The sequence below is a fragment of the Epinephelus moara genome, chromosome 23 (genome assembly GCF_006386435.1).
Source record: "Epinephelus moara isolate mb chromosome 23, YSFRI_EMoa_1.0, whole genome shotgun sequence".
Lineage (NCBI taxonomy): Eukaryota > Metazoa > Chordata > Actinopteri > Perciformes > Serranidae > Epinephelus > Epinephelus moara.
Window position 1 is genome coordinate 1,961,574 of NC_065528.1, and position 22,652 is coordinate 1,984,225.

Genomic DNA, 22,652 nt, shown 5'->3' on the forward strand with positions numbered 1-22,652 from the left:
GAGAGCTTTGCTTGTTGCCGAAAGAAAACAGAGGAGCCATGCTGAGCGCTGCTCAGAGTGGCGCTGGTTGTCCCAGAGTACAGTTGAGAGTTTTACTGCATCGATTGAAAACAATGGTTCGTGTTTGTGCTTATTCGAATTGCAAGAACAGGATGTTGCGCAACACCCCGTACAGCTTTCATAGGCTGCCTTTGTCGGACGGCGAGATGCTGAAGTTGTGGCTAGTTGTGCTACAAATCGATGCTAACACTCCTGTCCAGACACTGCGCCTTGCAGACCGCCTCTGCAGTGCTCACTTCTCCCAAGATGACTACTGCCAGCCGAAGAAGAGAAGACATCCAATCCTGAAACACCTCTTCCTCAAGAAAACAGCTGTCCCACGAGTAGAGAGAGCTACAGACACAGTGGAGGTAATGTTATATAAACAATGTTCGAAATGCTTAGTATGCTATTTACAGGGATAGCACTGGTGATCTGAACCGGTCAGTGGCGAAAAAAAGCACTTTTAATGCGCAAACTTATACGGGACGCATTTGCCCCCATATCTACCTTGCGGCTGCCGGCTGCAATTTTAAAACGAGTTGTACCTATGAATCATACGCACACATACACATGGGGAAATAGGGCCCAGGTTGAAAAATACCAAAGTTATCCTTTAATAATGTTTCCATCCCCCGTTTTGCGAATCAACATTTTTTCGAATCAGTCAAAACCCGGCTAAAGCAAGCATATTTTAGTTTGTGCGAATCAGGGGATTTTAATTTGAATTTTGGCTTTTCCATCATAATTTTCCGATGCGATACTTCTAGATGCGCATCTAAACAGGTTGATGGAAACATGGCTACTGATGACTGATGAGTTGTAGAATAAGGTTACTGTGCTAACATTAGATAGTAGCATTAACGTTATTAGTAAGTGGAAACGCACAAGGAAGATAACGTTAATGTTTCAGAGGCTACGCTACAGTAGGCTAACGTTAGCCATTAGCTACTGGATGCTGTGTTGTCATATATAACATTATGAACTGAACTGAACTTCTTAATTTGTCATTTTTATGTGCAAAACACAAAAACAAAATTACATTTTGCATACCCCAAGCAAAAAGAAACAAAACATTTAAAAACAATTTGTGCAACATATAAGAAAGAACATATAGTGCAATAGTCAGATGAAAAGGGTAGACATTTCACAGTCAAAAACTCCACATCCTGAGAGCAGAACTGGGAGATCCTTTTCACATCACAGCATCATGAATTGTTTGTGTATACACCAGGAGCTTACCAGACGATGCAGCCTCTCTGTCTGCTCTATGTAGTGTTAGCCCTGTTAGCTCAACACCAGAGTCTGATATGTTACCATTCATCCATGTCTCAGTGAACACAAGGACGCAGCAGTCCCTCACTCCTCGGTGAGTGGATCTCCACAGTCTGATGTAATCCATTTTCGTTTCCAGCGAGCGGATGTTTGCCAGAAGGTCGCTGGGAACAGCTGGTTTGATGGGGTTAGCTCTTAGCCTAGAGCTAACCCCCTCCGTTCTTCCCCCGCTCCTGTGTCCTGTCACAGCGCTGCCGGCGTCTCCCCATCGGGACAGCTGCAGGTGAAACCATGGTCATCCCAGGGCTAGCTCGACGTAGCAGGCCAAGCTTGCTACACATCCTGAGCTCTCTCGGTTGTAGCGTTAGGTCTCTGCAGCGGTTTCTAATGTCTGTTAGAAACTTGCGACTGTATTGCACTGAAGAATTTACTTCTTGTTGCACTGTGTTTACTTCGCCGGTGTACGCAGAGGCTGCCGCCATGTTGATTCAAACTTAGAGGCAAACTAAAAATACCTGTCCAGCAGAAACTCTGCGACCATCTCATCCCTTTTTAGCTCAGGATGAAGCTCCATCAGTCTTCGACATCGCTCGAAGTACCTGAGTTTTGGCTCTTGCAGCATCGAGTTCTCAGTGTTAGATTTTTCTGCTATACTCTTTCTTTTGCCAACTGTTGGAGTGGCTGGAGCTGGAAGTGGTGGTCTGCATTTGTCTGCCATTGTTATGGAGAAAAGTTTATATCAACAACTAACAACGTTGGTGGCCAGCTGGGTCAAGTCTGTGAATGCTGACCATTATAAAGAAATGTGAACAAGACTACCAAGCTGACTCTAGACATCAATATGATGTCAGAAAGACAGTGGACTCTTACATTGGACAAGACGCTAAATTTTGGTTGGAATGAAGAACGTGTGAACGATATTTTAAATGCCTAATGACATTTGAATTTCACGTTGTGTGGACGTTAATAATATGACATTATGCATTTTTTGGGTTTTGTTCTACGCATCTTATGATCAAATGTCATTATTCTATGTCAAGATGACATTGACATGAGGTGTTTGGAGGATATTGGATTTTACAACACAAGTTAAAATAAAAATAAAATGACAACAGATGACGCTGCAGTTTTTATTTTTATTTATCCTTTGAGATTGACATCTCTTTTACAAGGGAGCCCTGGCCAAGAAGGCAGCAAATCAAAGTTACAACTATACAACAACATAAAACATAAACACAACAGTACATAGATACATAAAGTACATACAGTACACATCAAATTCAAAGAAAGCAGCTACAGACTTCTGTTTTTACAGATTGTAACAAACATTTAAAATCACCCAAGGAAACAAGGTCAGCCAATTTTAGCGTTTTCTGGAGCTGATTCCAGGACCAAGGGGCATAGTAACTAAAAGCAGTCTTCCCAAATTCAGTGAAGGCGCGAGGGACAGAGAACAACAAAAAGTCCTGAGAGCGCAGGCTAGTAGTAGTAGAGCGATCGAGGAGGCGGTTCAAACAGCCAGGGAGTAGCCCTAAGATGGCTTTGTAGATAAAAATATGCCAGTGGAGCCATCTGCAATAGTTTAGTGATATCAGACCAGACCATTCATATAAGAAGCAATGATGGGTGAGAGATTTGGCATTCAAAATGAAACGCAAGGCACCATGATAGACTGTGTCTATAGCCTTAAGGGATGCAGCAGAGGCATGCATATAAAGATATAAAGAACATCACCATGATCAATCATGGGAAGAAAGGTAGCCATGACAAGTCTCTTTTTGGCAGTGAGATTAAAACAAGATGTTTATAGGAAGCCACCTATTCTATGCACTTTCCATCAGTGGTGAAAATGTGAGGAACAGGAGGCTGGGAGTGGGATCTAGAGAAATACATGACTTTTGTTTTACTAGCATTTAAAACCAGTTTAAGATTTTTAAAATCAGCCTGAATCGAGCTAAACAATTTTTGGAGGTGCTGAAAAGCGCAAGACAGAGAGGAGGCACAAGAATAAACAATTGTATCATCTGCATACAGATGAAAGTTAGATGAATCAGAATTTCTACATCATTATTCTACATCAAATTGACATTGGCAATAGTCATCCTGGTATTGAATTTTGTTCAACCAATCCTACAGCTTACTTTCAACCAAATATCAACGTCTAGCAACAGGTGGGTCAAGTCTGTGAATGCTGACCAATATAATAACATGAACGTGAACACATTCCCCTTCTGTGTGTGTGTGTGTGTGTCAAAGTATTGAAATGGACAACTTAACATGAAGACATGCAGACTTTGTGAATCTAAACAGGCCTTTCCCATGATCAAACAACATCAGAGCCAATGTGACTTCATCCTGCGTCCTTGAGTCATGGACCATTTTAGGAATGAATGAAAAGCAGGGGAACACATTGTCTTACAGCTTCCTTTGTTATTCAAAGTGTCCCTGCAGCAGAGAGTCCACAGCTCTGGGATTGGACTGGACTGGGTCTGCCCCTGGTTCCTCATGATAAGGGAGGCAGGGCAGTGCTGCTCTGTCTGCTAACAGCTCAACACTTTGGCTGAGCACAATACAGCATCAAGCCACCCACTGTGGGAGACACACACACACACACACACACACACAAACACGCACACACACGCGCGTGCGCGCGCACACACAGAGAGAGAGAGAGAGAGAGAGAGAGAGAGAGAGAGAGAGAGTGCGAGTGAGGGAGAGAGAGAGACCCTAAGCTACAGATCCACAGCCAAGGAAACGGCAGATCCCCCAAATCTCCAACTCTGCGCACAGAGAAGAGAAAGAAGCAGCAGAGACTAACAAAAGCATTCTTGGCTTTGAGTTTAAGAGAAGAAGGAAAAAAGTGAACAATACGTTGGGCGAGATCATTTACTTGAGATACAAAGTGAAGAAGAAAAGTGTGACAGGACAGCGTCAGTCAGCGGGTTTATCATCCCTCTCCAAATACTGAGGAACGGATTGTCGTGCTGCGCTGCATGAAGGACAATTCCGTCTTGGGGAAGAAGCGTGCAGAAACAGAATGAGAGCCATCATGAGGATCACGTGTCTGCTGCTTTTACTCAGTGAGTACCCTACAATTACATTTAAACTCCATATACACTTGTAATGGTTCTGCAGCGTTAACGTGCTGGAACGTGACGTTTTCTCTGTGATATCCGATCTGTCTCTGGAATAAATGACAGGGTGTCCGGGATTGTTTTGGGGAGTGAAAGCAGTATTAGTGTGTTTGTGCAGCAGCTGCAGGACATCACTGCTTCTTTCTTTAAAGACAGAACAGTGTGTAACAGACAATGTGGGCAGCGTGATGCAGCAACAGGTGCGCACAATATACTCTTAGAATAATCTGACCTCTCATTTGATCATAGTTGTAGTCAGCGGTGGATGATGTTTCCAGATGTTGTATCTTATCAACAGTAGCCACATTTTAACCTAAAAATACTCCATTACGAGTAAAAGTTCTGATTTTTAAATTTCACTTAATTGAAAATACAGAGATACAGCATAATGCGGCTACTTAACTATCAATAGTAAAAGTCGATGTCAGGTAGTGGTGGAGGAAGTATCCTTCACTTAAAGTACAAATACAACAATGTAGAACATTCTCTAATACATGTAAAAGTGCTACACTCTAGAAATGAATCAATTGGTTCAACTTAAAAAAAAAAAAGAATGAAGGTAACAATTTGCATGCATCCTTTTAAGTAGTTCCAACTCTGGCATTATTGAGTCAATCCTATGAGTCTGACAAACTCAGTGAGTTTAGTACAACCAACATGATTTGCTTTTGAGTTGAATTAATTTAATATGTATTCAAAAGCTGTGGTGATATTTAGTGGTCAAACTATTTTATTTAAGAGTTTCTAACCTCATTATTTTAATTCCGTCCTACAAAAAAATGTTGAAAATGCTTTTGAATGTGTGGAACTTCCTAAAGTAAGTTTTAAAACATGTTAATGAAACAGACCCTATTGGGGTTTTTTATGCTGAAAATCGTTTTAACTGTCTTATCCATTAACCCCATAAATCATTTTTTAGAGTGTACTGAGTCCTACTGAGTCAGGGGTGTCAAGCTTATTTTAGTTCATGGGCCACATACAGCCCAAATCGATCTCAAGTGGGCCAGACCAAGACCAATAACAAAACCTCTTAACTACCCCCTTTATTTTAGTGTGAAGACCAACATTCTAAAAAAAAAAGTCCATCCATTTACAAACACATGACGAACAGCCTGAAATGTCTCAAAATATATGAGTGCAAATTACACAATATGTCTGTTTTTCAGCAATCATATCTTCACAAACTCACCCTCCGAGTACGGCTTTGACGCTGATGTTATTTGGTTAGTAATAAGAACAATAAAAACAGACTGATATTTCCTCAAACCTGGCAGCAGTTCATGTATCTTTTCCATTCTCAGTTCGCCTTGCAAGTTCTTGTTGTCTGATAGTAGCAGTGAATAATATATTGCTTGAGCACTGAATGGTGTTCTGAACACACCAAGCACAATGGCTCCAAATTTCCCTCTGTGAAGAAAGAGGAACTGGTCCATTTTTCTCAGAAAACCCAACCCTCTGTGTCCACTTTTCTCCTTTTTGACAAAGACATTTTCCACTGGCAGCTCCTGCATAAGCATTTTATTGAAAAACTGGACTTAATGATGTCTCTGCAATTTTCACACTTTACAAAGTCATCCAGTTGGACCAGTTGGGGGTCGGTTCTGGCCCGCAGGCTGTATATTTGACACCCCTAAGTAGAAGGTGTGGGAATCACAAAAAGGCCCCCTATATGATAGGTTATTATTGTGAAGCCACAATACAATATCATTGCGATTTAAAATGTTTGCCATATGCAGAGTATTGCAATAACAGATTCCGGTAAATTTCAATTTATAACCTTTTTTCAACTGCTAATTAAGAAAAAAATATAATCATCTGTTTTTATCTAATGAGATAAAGTTTTCAGTTAATTTACCTCAGTTCAGTCGTTTTTATTGCAGCAACATATAACTAGTGGACTGAAAAAGCAACAGATTTTTATATTGTATTAGACTCTACCAAAGGTTTAATTCTTATTTGCAATATCAATAATTTATATAATAAAAATGGTACTTTGTGTCTGTGTATCGATACAGTATTGCCACACAAAATATTGAGCTACTATGCAGTATCAACCCCCCACCCCACCCCCACACACTTAGTAGTAAAAGTATGATCCAAAAATTTTTTTTACTTCAAGTATGAATAAGAAAGTACTCTAAATATATATCCTACTACTCAAAATCAAGGCAAAGCAGCTTTTTGCATCAGATTATTATGTAACGTTACATAAACCATGATCAGTTTTACAAGTTTGTTGTGTGGATGTACCCAGAAAACTGGCTGGGATTACATAAATACTGTACATCTCGTATGTGGAAAAACTCCAATGTTGTGTTTTGAACTCATTCACATTAACTTTAAAATGAGATATATTCATTATTATTGATTATTGACTATTATTTATTGATAGGATATCTATAAGACAATCACAGTGTTCCACATCATCTGAAGTGGATTGCATTAGAGCCACGCCCACTTTTTTAATAAGTATGGCCAACCGAGGCAAGGAGGAAAGACGAGGTACATTTCACTCTATTAATCATATTGTTGAAGTTCATAATTTTTGTTTAAACTGTTTTTAAAGTAACCATGAGATGTTATATCACTTATGTTACTATATTTGTCAAAAAATCATTTGAAAGATTTTTAGCTTTTATCTTTTTCAAAAGTATCCATGCATTGGAATGGATGGTGGATCTGAGCATCATGAATAGGAAAATATAGTTTAAATAGAGAAATACTGTTCTGGTTTTATTTTCTAATGACACAATTAGCTTATAATGCATTTTATTAACAGTGTCCACAGAATAATTCAGAAATTAAGGATATTTTGATTTGTGACGATGAATACAAATTATATATGCAGTGTGTTTAAAAGTGTCATTTTATTCACTGATATGAGCTAACTATTCATGAAAAATAACAAACTTGTGTTTTTGTTGAAAAAAGGTCTGTTAGGACTATTTATTGTTATTTTTACTATTGGGCGGTTTATGCGTTAAGATTGTCAGTCCATTGGAATGGACAGAAAATATAATATAAATACGTATCCAAATCAGAAAAAAAGACTTTTGTAATGATTTATGAGTATAAATCCACTATTTCAACATTTTTTCCCTTTTTTGTGTTTGGAACATAATTGGGTTTTGAATGGTACTCAAGTAAATGTAACTGCAGTGCAGTTTCCTACCTCTATACTGCCTTGTAATGTAAAGTTATACCATTTTTAATTGCTAGATTCAAACTAATTGAACTCATGGAGTTGTTTTTTTTGTTTGTTTGTTTGTTTTTAACAGAAAGCATGATTGCATTTCTTATAATGTTGGTCATTTTACTATTTTAATATCTTCACATTTTCCCCGTTAAAGGGTTTTTGGGGGGAGTTTTTCCTTATCCGCTTTGAGGGTCCAGAGGGATGTCGTATGCTGTAAAGCCCTGTGAGGCAAATTGTGATTTGTGATATTGGGCTTTATAAATAAAATTGATTGATTGATTGACATACCTGATTTCATTATCTATAGGAATGATCACTTGCTGTACAATGTAGGTTACAGTTTGTATGTATAAAATCTTGTAGGGAATAAGGGCGGGGACTTTTTTTTTTTTTACTTAATTTGTGCACAAATTCAGGCTGTAAGAAGCAAAGAGAACACAAACAGCATCAGTTGATGCAACCTGAAGAAGAGTGCTAACCTTGAAACGTACAGCAACCAGAGCCTTTTTGTCTTCCTCTGCTCCTTTGTGTCTTAATTTCTGCACAAATTGAGGAGAGTAAGATCCTCTGAATTGGACAGCTCCCCCAGTTTTTTTTCTCTGTGTTACTGTGTTGACCTGTTTGGGAAGTGTACATGCCTGTTGTTACTGTGTGAACCACATGTAATCTGTAGGAAATCAGTAATGGCGCAGTTGGAGTCCCTGCCCTGCCCTGCTGCCTCCCACCACCCCACAGTAAAGGGGTCCCCAATGCCCCCCTCCCTCCAAACACACACACACACACACACACACACACACACACACACACACACACGCACACGCACGCACAGAGTTGTCCAATAGCCTGTGGCTGCGGAGAAGGAGGCTGAATAATGAAGTGCACCCTGACCTCCCTACCAGGCTGAGAGGCGAGGAAAGTGTTTTTCTTTAATTATGCACCTGCTGCTTTCTCACCACTACAGTAGGTGGATTCAGATGGGATGCTTTTATTTTTTGAGCATGTGAAGAAAAAGAAAACATGTGACACGGCCCCAAAACTCAATCTGAAGGCTGTCAGCACTTTTTCTAAAAATAAAAGTGTGACATGTTTTTGTGCATGTGAATATGCATATGCATATGTGTCTGTATGATTAACAGCCTGTTATCAGGAGTAGGGCTAAAAGCTTAGACATGTGTGGTGTTGTTTGCAGTTTTCATGTGAAATGTACCTTTGTGAATTTATTTCTTTAAAATTAGTTATTGTGATTTCATCTATCATACTCGGTAACTTTTGGAAAGCCAGAACTTCAGATCAGTCTGCAGGTTGCAGTTGTTACTTTGTCATAAGGTGATGGAGGAGAAAACATGGTTGCCATTGAACTGCAGATGTCAGAATACAACATTGGTCCTCTCACAGTGGTCACATAGAACCTAGGAGTTGTTTCTCAATCTCCAAAAGAGCCACTTTTGTTCTTTTACTTTCTTATGCTGAGAAGTAGATGAAAAGGTCCATACTGTCTTACCGTTTAGGCTGTGAGTCAAATTTTGTGTGCATGAAACAAAAACTGATTGTGGTTTGACAGGAGGTTATATGCAGGACTTTTTCTTCCTTTCCGCAGTTACTTTCTGAAGTTTTGTCATCACAGTGAGGTTGCCAGGCAACCAGCTGAGACATCAGGAAGTTACCAGCCAGTCTCTGGTTAGCTAGGCTAACTGACTGCAGCACAGATATGAGACTGGGACTTAAAATGGGCATGTTCTGTGTCTTCACAATGTCCACTGTTTTATTACAAATAAAGTAAACTGGTCTCGTACATTCTGCAGATTGAATGATCATGTATTTTTCTAGCAAACATAAACATTGCCGGACCTAGCAAATTTGGTGCCTTAGGCAATCTTCCCCTGGGGTCCCCCCTCCTACTCCCACCCCCCAAAGAGACACACTGTCAAAAAATTTATATATATTTTTTTTTATTGTGTTTCATTTGGTCCCAACACACATATACACACACATACAATTATTAAAAAATCACCAAGTATTTAAAATTATGCTGCTCTGAGATGCTTGAGGTTTGTCCGCTGAAGGAGCTAAAATGAAGATTGAGCAACTGCGAAACGATAGAAATTCTTTAGAAGCTTTCCCAGTAGCACAAAGCACACACTCCACTTGAGCCAAAGAACAAGCTACAAAGCGGTAAAAGATCATTAGTGACAGCTGTTTAGCTTGTGTTTATATGATTGTGGTATTTAACAGTATGTAATCGCATTGCATTCACTGGATAAAAAAATAATTAGACACCTTATCTCGTAATTACGAGATCCTGATCTCATAATTATGACATCCTGATCTCGTAATTATGAGAAAAGATCTCGTAATTACGAGATCAGGTGTCTAATATTTTTTTTTCTTCCGCCAGATTTCGGTGCGTAACTTGTGCCACAGCCCTGAGCGCACACAGGGTCTTCATAAAACATAGATTCAAGATTCAATATGCACAGTAAGGACACACGTTTCCCTGCAGAATTAAATTCGTTCTTTTCTGTCACCAATTAACGCCAAACAATATAAATCTGAAGTATGAAATAGATCAAAATATATACAGTGTGCACTGTTTTAATATCTCCTTGCTCAGTGTAATATTAATGTGCCTGCTGCGGCTGGATCTGTGATCGTTTGGTCGCTAAGAAGACTGTTAAGAGTGGGTCAGCTCAATCTTACAACTCCTTCTTAGTGAAAGATCTTCTTAAGATAAGAGCAATCTGGGAAACGCGGCCATTATCATGTCAACATATGGGAAAATGTGTCCAGAGGGCAGTGTTCACCCTACCCCTGCATCCCCCTTCCACAGTGTCACCTGCTGCTGCTGCTCCTACTCCACTGTCACCTGAAAGTAGCCCCTCCCCCACTACTGCAGCTACAGCTACAACATCTACCACCCAAGGCCAACTACCACTGTCCTTTACAGCAGGCGAGGTGAGGGCGGAGCCCAGGAGACTGCGCACAGGGAAAGTTGCAGGCCCAGATGGAGTGTGTCCAAGGCTCCTGAAAGACTGTGCAGCCCAGCTAGCGGAGCCCCTTCAGTGGATCTTCAACAGGAACAGGCAAAATCCCCGTGCAGTGGAAAACAACATGTCTCGTACCAGTGCCCAAAGTGGGGTGCTGGGCAGGGTTAAATGACTACCGACCGGTGGCCTTAACATCAAACATTATGAAGACCCTGGAGTGCCCGGTCCTCCATTTCCTGAAGTCAGAGGTCACTGATGCTGTGGACCACCTCCAATTTGCCTATCAGGAGCACATGGGATGGGAGTATATCGCTTCCTGACCTAATGGATAAGAGACTACTTAACAGAGTGGCCTCTGGGATGGAAGCTGTGTCTCTGGGATGGTCAGGAGCAACACTGGTGCTCCACAGGGAACTGTTTTAGCACCATTCCTGTTCACACTCTACACAGCAGACTTTAAGTACAACTGAGTGAGTCCTGCCACATACAAAAATAATAGCTGATACAGCTATTGTGGCTTGTATCAGGAGAGATCGGGAGCGGGAGTACAGTGACCTTGTTGATGCCTTCAGGGACTGGTGCAGTAAGTGCTGTCTCCACCTGAACACAACCAAAACCAAGGAGATGGTTGTGGATTTCAGGAGGAAGAGGTCACCCCATTAACCAGTCTCCATAAAGGGGGAGGACATTGAGGTGGTCCACACCTACAAATATCTGGGGGTCCTCTTGGATGATAAGCTGGACTGGTCTTCTAATACTGATGCCCTCTACAGGTGGGGGCAAAGCTGCCTGTTCTTCTTGCGGACTTTGAGGTCCTTTGATGTGTCTGTGGAGATGTTGACCATGTTCTATCACACAGTGGTGGCCAGTGCATTTTTCTACGCTGCAGTGTGTTGTGGAAGCAGCTTGACAGACAAAAACACCAAGCGATTAGACCAGCTGGTTAAAAAAGCTAGCTCAGTGCTCGGCAGGAGATTGGACCCACTAAGAACTGTGGTGGAGTCGGCTCGTCTCACTGCGTTGCAGAACAGAGCATTTCAGGAGATCCTTTGTCCGCACGGCAATAAGACTATTTAACACCTCCTGAATCCAGTCACACACACATTTACACACATTACATTAGCCACAACTGGCTGGACTCTGGAATGGACAATTTTATTTTAATGTAATTTCAATTCATGCACTTATTTTAACTTATTTTATTTTAGGTCTATTTTAATACCACTGTGTTGTTGTTGATGAAGGGAAGTGTGGTTGTTGTTCTTTGTCTTTTATGAGCTGCTGGACAGCTGACTTTGCCTTCGGGGTTGAATAAAGTTATTTCTATTCTATTCTGTTTCTATTCTATTCTATTCAGCACTACAGTTGACCGTCTTTGCACATGTTTACAACAAGTATTTTCTAACATGTACAATGTGTTAAGAAAGAAATCACTGACTCTGCTTTACCCAGACTTTATTGTGAACTACATTGTAAGGGGTAGAGGTGGAACCCCTTCTAAAGATAAGTCATCAGACCTTTGGATCATTTCTCCCTTTACTTTCTTTAATTTCCATTAAAAAAGTGGCTTATACCGAAATTTGCCACAGCTCATGTACACATAGTTTTAAGTCATCTCTTTTTGGCTGCTTTTGAACATACCATTTCACTTTTCAACCGGAGCTTTTACCTCCGACAATGTTCCTGCTAACTGCAGCCAATAGCATCTAAGAGGTAGAAAATCAGGATGTTCAAACTGCGCAGCTTTGATTTGAGTGATCAAATGCCTGAATCAGTGTTGAAATAACTGGACTATAGTAAGGAGGCAGGATCATAAGTTATCAGTCCTCTCCAGGACTTCCTAACCCCTACGCAGACCATCTCTCTTGTGCATTTGCGGGTTCATGACTTGTCCATTTCCTACAAGATAACAGGCAGTGGAAGTTCCTGGCCTGTTTGTCCAGCAGGGGCCTGGTGAGACGCTGCCTGCTTGGCAGACTTGTCTGCTGTCTGGGCTGGCTGGTGTACATGGGAGAGAACAGAGAACAATAGATGGGGAAAAAACTTTATCAACATCCCAGTTCCCATGGAGGGTGTGGCGGCAGGAGATGACCTTGAGCCGCCCTCACCCACTCAGCTGTAGGTTTTTCCTACAGCTGGACGGTAGACAAATAGGCAGGAATAGAATATTTAAGAGCAAAGTTAAAATAGGGGTCCCCATGTAATATAATAGGGCTGAATCAAACTACAGACCACTTGTGATACAGGATAGAAATTCAGTAACACTGATCAGGAGCTGACTGTGACTGCAATAACTACAACTACAGCTACAAATTACTGCTGGAGGACGTGGCTCACAAAGTGTCAGATTTGAAACAAATTAAAAAATTAGAAAACATAAATTCCAAGAAGATATAATGCACAGATTTGAATCCTTTGAATGTATCCTAACAGTTATTAACGTTCAAAAAGTTTTGACCATAGAAATAGAGTGAGAGTAGAACAGACAGAACAGTTTGCCATGTTTATTTGACCAGTTCAAAAGAAAATGGTGGCTGGTATTAGTTTTTATGGTGACAGCGTTGGGGCCGTAAAGTTTGTCACACTCACTAGTTTGAGTACTAATGAAGAGCATTTCTTGACTTACATGTAGAAATAAAACTTCAATTAAAAGCCTAGTCCTTATTAAAAGCCCAGTGCCTTTTACTAGCCTGGTGTGGCTACACATTTTGACATATAAACACCTGTCTCAAACAGATACCTGGTCTGGTTGCCAAGCAGATCATTATGATATAAGTTCTTTGGATGTATAAAACCGGACTATTGATTACCCACTTGAGCCAATGTTAGTTAGCTGTTTAGATCACACACAAATACAAATGTTTAAACTTTTGTCAATATGGAGATGCTACACATTCAGTTGAACAGTTCAGTTCATTTCAGTTCCGCGTCACAACTCCTGTGAAGTGATTCGTTTCACTGTCAGGATTTAATCCATTCAGTCTAATAACATTTGGAAAGTCTAGAAAGTGGCACTCTTTATCTACATTCATGTTAGCAGAGGGCTAAACCAGAAGTTAGCTGCTTGGCTGGTGAAAGTCTGTTGTGCGCCTGCTCTATGGGCCCAGTGAATTGGAAGCAGAGAGTTAGTTCCCTGTAATTTTACACAGGGAAGTTAAACTTTTTGGCTTAATTTGCTACTAAGCAACTTTTATAAGAATGAATAGGGCCCTACCCCCAATGCTGTGCCCAGTTCTTTTGAAGTTGGAAGAAGAAGAAGAAGAAGAAGAAGAAAAAGAAGATATATACTGTATCAATTCCCAACGGGAAATTCTGTTTTTTTCACTCTGACTTCATATACACACAGGCCAGAAATACACACACGCACAAACAGGACCTATACATGTATTAATGGAGAGATGTCAGAGCAAGGGGCCTGCCTGGACAGGTGCCCCAAGCAGTTGGGGGCTCGGTCACTTGCAGTGCCCAAAAAAGCGAACTGGCACCTTTGTAGCTACCAGCCCACACTCCTGACTTGGTTGGTACAGGGACTTGTAGCAAATGTACACGGTATGATAACCATCAACTTTTATATCACAGTATACCTTGAAAGTGATATACTGCTGAAATCCTACATTGTTGCGTTCTGATTTTGAGATTTCTACACTTTATTTTCCACTGTGTTGACATGTGCTTGAGAATCCACCATAGTGGATAGTTAGATTTGAACTGCCAGTAGGAACAACTCTAACAGGTTGGTGCATTCTTAACTCAAGGATCACTTGCTAGCTTTTTCTTGAACTTTCAACCTCATGTCACAGTTTTAATCAGCAAATGGAGTTTGCTCAGTTGTCATGGGGGAATACTGTAGTCCAGTTGTCATTGTCTGCGTTTTTCTTTTTTTTAATCAATGCTTAATATATGTTTCCAGATAATTATCAAATGTTTGATGTCCTTGAAAGTCCCATTGTAGATAGTTAAATAATGAAAACAATAATAATTTTTGAATGTGTCTCTGCTCAAAAACACAACTTTGACATAGGTGCTGTTTATCATGATAGATGAGCTATCTCCAGGAAAGGTTTCACTTTGTGCACATAGATTTTCATAGGTACTCTCATGCACTGAAACCAGTCTTAAACCTGGTTTGTTTTTGAAAATGGTTGGCACTAAGTATGATTTGTAGTTGCGTAGCTCTTCATGATTTAGAGCAGAATTTGTGCCCAAGAGGAAGAAAACTTTGCAAAAACCAGCACCTGCTAAGTCATTCCCAGTCATTCAGTATTCTGTTTGTTTATGTTTCAAACCTCCTGATTCCCTGGATTCCTGAGGGTCTGATGCAGCCTTTTTTCCACATGCAATGAATGTTGTTTTTAAAGACCAGGCATGGCTAGCATATGCAAGTTTCCTTCAGGGAGGAACCTTGACTCTTTGTAAAGCTCAGTGTTTCATCACTGTCTGATGCTGCAGATGACGAGCCACGCTCTTTCACCTCTACTGCAACCTCACACTCCCTCCCTGTACCCAGCATGCCATGCTGCACACCCAGGTGTCCATAAATCAGGCCCGTGGCTGGTACTGTCACGGACCTTCCCTCACCTCCTCCTCCTCTCCCTCGTCCAGAGCCTCCTCATTCCTCTCCTCCCTTCATCTTTTGCTCCTTACTTTCTCAGCACTCTTTTCATCTGCCTTATCAATTTGTGTGAACTCCCCCCACTGCTCAGGGACAGGAAAACATGAGCTGTGAGCAGTGTGTGTGTGTGTGTGTGTGTGTGTGTGAGAGAGTGTGAAATGAAACACGCCCACACACCGAGCGTCTCTTAATTCTCTTAAAGGATTGGTTCACCCAGAGTACACGTTTGATGGTATCTAGCCCTGCAGATAGTTTGGATGTAATTTGCACAGGCATAGTTTTCATTTGGATGCACATGTGGGTTAAAGATGACCTGTTTTTTTTCCTATATTTTTGTAACAAAAATATATTTGCGTGTTTATTCCAGTGTTTCCCAAAGATCTTATTCATTATATCCCCACCACTGAATTTACCTCCTTTACTTGTTTTTCTATCATTCATACAAAAAAACATTCTTATCAACTTTTTGTATATTTACTGTGATTTACAGCTCAACTGTCTTTATCATCGCTCAGCTACTCTATTTTTTCACAACCACATAATTTTACATTTTATGCACCCTCACACATGTTTTATTTCACTATATCAATGGTTGCTTTGGTTCTGTTTATACCATAGACTGTATGTAAAGATTAGTGCCCAACCAATATGGGATTTTTGAAACTGATTTTAGAAAGGAACAGTTCACAGATTACTGCAAACTGTTCTCACAAATTTTTCGTATGTTTCCCTACGAAGAGCAATGCACCCAAATTCGTACATATCCCTTGTATTTTTTATTTTATTTTTATATAGTTTATTAATCCCCTGAGGGGAAATTCAATTTTGAAAGGCTGCGATCACATGACTTGACGCTGACGGCAATAAACAGCGAAACAGTCCCAAGCACTTCTAAGGAGAGAGGTCGGGTTGGTGTATGGGTCACAAAAATGCAGACTTTTGCCTAGCACTTTTCATAGTCACAGTCTTCTCAGTATTCAAAGTGAGACATGAGTAACTGAGCCACTTCACAACTTTCTCCATAGTTAATGATAATTTGTTAGCAACCTCATCAGGGTCTTTCCCATGTGCATATAAGACTGTGTCATCTGCATACATCAGGATCTCCACACCATCACACAGGAGGTCATTAATGTAGGGTGACCAGACGTCCCGCATTGCGCGGGACTGCACAGCATTTCTGTCTCTTTTCACGCATCACGCAAATTGAGACCATGTCCCGCATGATTGGTTGTCACCCGCGCTTGCATTCCCCCCCCCCGGCCAATGAGAAGAAGCTCTGTTTATTGTCTTAGTAGCACCGCATGTGCGTTTAAGCGCTAGGGCCAGCCCCTCCCGCCCCACATAGCAACTATTTCAACCTCCTTGATAGCCTGCCTTGCCTGCAAAGTAGACGAGAGCAGGTGGCCGCAGCGGGGGGCGGTGACAAAAACCTGCGGCGAAGTCGGACAGTTTCCCAACAGTTTCCAGCAGCCTTCAGTCCGTACAGGAAGTCACAGACACACTCACATCCTGTCTGGAATGATGTCAATTCATTAAAAAAGTGATCAGACCCATATGTCAGTTTGTTTTCAGTCTCCAGTTGTTTTAATTATGATAGATTAATTTATTAAAATGTTTTACAGGTGATCTGTAATTTATGTTCATGATTTAACCTCCATTTGACATGAATTATCCTGTAAATCAGCATCATATCAGTTTGACCTGTCCCCTCAACTACACAGGCTAAATAAACAGTGTTTGACTATAAGGTTAATATTTTCAGAGGAAAAAAAAAATACAAGACAACAGCTTTCATTAAAGATCAGTCAGATACAGTCAGGGCTTCACATCTGTAGGCTACAGATGTTATTTTAAGAATCCTCAAATCCCACTGACCACAAGTCTCTGTGTTGCTAAATACTTCAGCAATTTAAAAAGTCCAGTGTTAATATACAGTAGACTCTGTATAGTTTATGATAAATGTATTTAGTCTCTGATGATTAAACTTCGCGCTGGGGGCGGGTGTCCCACATTGTCCCTCACAAACCTACTCCTACTCCCACATTTGGTTTATTGGGACCTGGTGACCCTACATTGATGTATGCACTGAACAACAAAGGTCCAAACTGCGGGTCCAATGTCTCAAAGTGACGGGTTGATCTCAAGTACTCAGCACACCAACTTCCCCACGAGGGTAGGAACGCAACCATTAGCAGGTACAGGATCAAAATTGAAATGTATGATAGCTCTTGAGTTTTAATAGTAACCAGGCAAAGCAACCAGGATGAAAACTTTATCTTGATCTTAGTGATAAAGAGTGGCGTTTCTCCAGATGATATTAGGGAAGGTGAGACAACGGCACCTGCCTGACCGTGGCAAACACCTGCCGCCATCTTGATCGAGAGGGACCCAACTGCAGACAAGATGACAGACAAGGGATTGGATGGATATCCACAGTCCCTACTGGAAGTCATAGCGGAAGTTGTTCTGTGTATTGTTCGCTGAAGAAGAAGAAGACGACAACGACGACCGAGAAGACGAAGAGAAGAAGACGAGCAATACATGCACGAGTAAGAGAAAGAACGGTAAGGGAATGAATGTTTTAATTATTAGAATTAGACAACTTCATTGTCATTGTACATTGTACAACGAAATTCTGTTTGGTACTTAGCAGTACTAGCTAGTAGCTAGCACTAGCATAGAGTACCAAGCCGCTGCATTTACACGCGCCGTCATCTTCATTATCTTTTAACACGTGTGTTATGTTCTCTAAGATGCAATTCTACATAATGTATCGAATAATTAGGGTGACGTCTCTGTAGGGAATCTCGGCATGCAGAAATTAGCTTACTACCACTGGATGGTGGGTTTAGCTACATTTGTTGTGTAAAAACGAGGGCATGATTGGTATTAACTTAACGTTAACTGCTCAAGGTCTGTTGTGCTCCCTTTAATCAATGTCTGTGTGTAAACAGTGTTAATGTTTAAGACGTAGCAGGGAGAGCGTTTGCTCATTGCCAATACACCGCTGAGACGTCGGCCTTTAATCGAAAATGACCACCACGCGACATTCAAACGATCAACAAAAGAAGCTGCGCTCAGTGGGCGCTCCTTCATTAATATTCATATGCTTCGGTAACTACGACCTTTATTCATTGAGTTCGGACCTTTCAAACTACAAATATTTCACCATTCAATGTGAGAAATCAGTGCTAACATTCAAATATAGCTGACTGTTACCCTATTTCGTGTGTACGTGTGCACAATGAAGAGACAAAAGTCAATTTGACAAACTTTATTTTCAAATTTCCACAAACAATATCTGATGGCCAGTCCGCTTCTCCTGGCAGCCTGCAAGAGACAGAAAAGACGATGAGCACATGACTTCAAGAAACAAATCCCAACTTCACCACTATATTTTTTTTTTTAGCATTTCAGCTGTCTTTTAGCCAGATTGAAGGCTTTGGGTCCGTCACTCTGCTTAATTTAGTGTTGAAACGGTTAAATAACGGGATCCGGCGTTAACTCCATTAACTGTTAACAGCAGCTCAACAAGCAGTCCTTCATCTTGGAAAAACAGTGGTTTCAAAACTGCTCTCTTACGTGTAGCCACCGGGTGAGTTTGGTTTGCAGAGGAGGAGACCTCGACTGATGAATTGCCCATAAAATCACATTAACAACATACCAAAGGCATCCTTAAACTTCACTATTTGACCTCCGTGCTCCTCTCTGCTCCTCTCACCCACACTTGAGCACCCGTTCTGGGATACACAGTGTCAGTCCGCCCGGCCTGACCTCCGCAGTCCTCTCCGCTCTTCTCACCCACACTTGAGCACCCGTTCTGGGATACACAGTGTCGACGCGCCCGGCCTGATCTCCGCAGTCCTCTCCGCTCCTCTCACCCACACTTGAGCATCCATCCAGGGCCGTAGAGGTCAGGCCGGGGGGCCGCGGAGGTCAGGCCGGGCGGGATCATAGGTGAGTGGATCCCAAGTCTCGAGCCCTGCCCGGGACCACGGGTGGCAGCTCCGAGCACTTTCACTTTAACCCAAAACGAGTGCTCACGATAACCAGATGAGCAGATAACGTCAACTAGGGAAAATAAAATGAAAACACCACAGTTGTAGCCTGTTAGCTAACATGAGCTAAACTAGCTAACAGCTAACGAAAGATAACGTTAGCTGGTGGGGACGTGCTATACCCAGTCGTGCCTCGCCACTCACCAGGAACCTCTTTTAACGGTCACACAACATAGCTATTTTCTGCCAATTTATTCCAATTAGCTTACCTGAAACCAACTGCGATGAGATGCTGTGTCCTGCAAGCTCAGTTCCAAACAAAGACCGCGGAGATGTAATTCCGCCTTCTGTGTCGACTTCCGTATGTGGGCAGGTATATTCTACGGCAATGGGCCAACCAAAAGCCTACGTAACAGAGACCTTTGATGAGCTGGGACAAAAGAGTATTAATTTTTTTTTTCTTTTTTTTAAAGATTATTTTTCTGGGCTTTTGCCTTTAATGGATAGGACAGTGTGTGAAATGGGGAGACAGAGAAAGAGAGCGGGGACTGACATGCAGCAAAGGGTCGCAGGCCGGACTCGAACCCGCAACCGCTGCAGTGAGGCAATGCCTCTGTACATGGGGCACCGGCACTATCCACTACGCTACTGATGCCCCAAAAGAGTATTAAATTTAAAGATGTCCGCCCATGCGGATGACTCTTGTCAGATATTATAAATTCAGGGCTGATATGTCGTCCTCAGGCCGACGTTGGCCAGATGTATGCGTGCTATCTGGGTTAGATGTGTAGTTTGCAGCAGGGTTAATATGTGTTCCTCTGCTTTTTGGTGTGTTATGGTGTAAAACATCTTTGCACACACTCACTGCACACAAGCCATTTTTTCCAATTTTTGGTTCGCCTGGTCTCCTTGTGTATTAATGCTTGTATAACCTCAACCCTGTACTGCTCAATCAAGTTCTATACATCGTTTTTTTTCCGGCGATATTCTAAAAATAGTAACGAGTCGTCTCATGTCGTATACGACATGAGCGACCCCCGAGGGTTAACCGGGTCAGATAAATAACGTATACATAGCCCCGGGTTTCTGCAAAAAATACATTTGTATTATGTTTCAGTAATGAATCAGAGCACTTAATACACATACACATGTGGATACATAAATAGCTGTAGTGCCTCCTCCACCATGAGTCCTTTAGATCGGTAAAATATGGTTGATGTTCAGTATGTTTTCCAGCTATCAATGTTGATTGACTTCTCCTTTTTTCAGGTGCACTCCTCTATTTTGAGTGACGAAGCCAGTCTGGGGCACGCAACTTTCACCGTCCGAGTTTGGGTGGCCTCTCTGCCCCAAATTTAAAACCAAAAATGAGAGCGCGATCCAGAGGCACCTGAAAAACCATATGTAAAATGCAGTTCATTTCCATGGTATGTTGATGAGAAGTGTCTGTGTGAGATTATATATTTCTACATGTAACAGTAATGTTTTATGATATTTGTTTGGGACAAAACAAGACATTTTAGGTTGCATCTTGGGATTTGGCAAACAGTGGTTGACATTTTATACCATTTTCTTACATTTTATAGACCAAACAAATAAATTATTTGACTGTTTTTCCATTTTTTTTCTTTGTTTTTTTTTCTACTTTTGAGATTGATATGGATATCTGGAATAAAAACTTGTTCACAAAAAAAGAGAACTCCAAGTCTACTTCTTAATAGGCCCGTTTCCACCGCAGGAACTTCGGGGTAATTTTACGGGGCCAGGGCCGTTGGTGCGTGTCTCCACCGCAGGAACCACCCCCGAAGGACAGAGTTCCGGAACTTTTACAGGGGCTAAACACGTCCCTGCCTCGGAGTAGGTACTCAGAACGGCCCCGAGAAACTCCTGGCTGGGGCTTGAGAATTACTTGGTGCTGATTGGATATACTCAAGGCGGGATGTGACGTTTGGTAAATAACAACATGGTTATTGTAGATTAGCTCGGCTAACCGTTAGCTGTTAGCGGTGTCTGTAATGACTCAATAAACGGTATGTGAAAAAAATATTTTTTCCAGCGGATATCTTAGTTACAACATGATTGAGCTAGCAAAGCAATTTTGTGTTGCTATGTGTGGTATTTATTCAGTTTTGGGAAATCACGATGTCTAGAAAGCATCAGCTGACAGGGACAGCTAACAGCAGCAGCAAAACTAACATCAGGACGTCATCTGTTAAAAGCCTCCCGTTGTCGGATAGACATGAAACTACTCCAGTTAGCTCAATCATGTTGTAACTAAGACATCCGCTGGAAAAAATATTTGTTTCACGGACCATGACCGGAGTTATTACAGACACCGCTAACGGCTAACGGCTAACAGCGTCCCTACGCCCCTACGTCGGCCCAGTCAAAATGGTCGCGCAACGATTACGTCACTTTACAGAGCCCGGTAACTTTACAGGAACCTTCCTCCTACTCCGCTCTCTCAGTGGAGACACGGCGGTTGAGAGGGCCGAGCGAGAGGACGTTCCTGTAGTAGTTCCTGCCCCCCAAATAGTACCAGGAACTTCCTCAGTGGAAACGGGCCTTATGTTGCCAGTACAATAGTGTAATAATGTGTTTACCTGTACTCATGAAATATAATAGAATACATCTGACAATAAGAGAATCTATTTATTACGTTCATTTAATAGTTAAATAGTTACAATTAACCATACTGATGTAAGAGTAAGTATGACATTTGTTGTGTCCGTGGTTTTCAGTTGTTTTGGATGACCTGATAGTAATCTGCATAATGTTTCTTTATTATTCAATCAAACAGAGTAGGTTTTGCAATCTAAAAAAAGATTTGAGAGCAAAAGTATCAATATTGCAATCAAAAAATGTAAAGTTTTGTTTGCAAATCCTAAAGTTTTGTTTGCGAGTCATTCTATTTTGTTTGCAAGTCAAAAAGTTTTGCGAGTAAAAAGTTGAACCTGGTGGGCGGGGCCTAAACTGAAAGCTGTAAGACACGTCTCTTGGCCAGTCTCGATCGGAATGACAGCTTTTCAATTTCAATTTTCAATTTTATTTATAAAGCCCAATATCACAAATCACAATTTGCCACACAGGGCTTTACAGCATATGACATCCCTCTGTCCTTATGACCCTCGCAGCGGATAAGGAAAAACTCCCCAAAAAACCCCTTTGAAAAACGGTAGAAACCTCAGGAAGAGCAACTGAGGAGGGATCCCTCTTCCAGGACGGACAGACGTGCAATAGATGTCGTACAGAACAGATCAGCATAATAAATTAACAGTAATCCGCATGACACAATGAGACAGAGACAGAGAGAGAGAGAGAGAGACAGAGAGAGAGATGCAGGTAATAACAGTAGCTTACAACAACATTATTTAAAGTAATAATATTACAGTTCTGGCTACTGTGGTACAA

The 22,652-nt window shown here is 41.4% G+C and overlaps 1 protein-coding gene across 3 annotated transcripts in view; it reads left to right on the top strand.

Annotated features, from left to right (window-relative positions):
• Window positions 1-3,882: 3,882 nt before the first annotated feature.
• The window catches only part of podxl (podocalyxin-like), an 81,341-nt gene continuing 62,571 nt past the window's right edge, over window positions 3,883-22,652 (top strand). Inside the window, exon 1 of one of the 3 annotated variants that reach the window (XM_050036078.1) lies at window positions 3,883-4,394. In XM_050036078.1, the coding sequence (XP_049892035.1) occupies window positions 4,352-4,394 (43 nt within the window). In that variant the 5' untranslated portion in view covers window positions 3,883-4,351. The remainder of the gene's footprint in view (window positions 4,395-22,652) is intronic. The other 2 variants (XM_050036077.1, XM_050036079.1) reach the window with 2 other exon arrangements.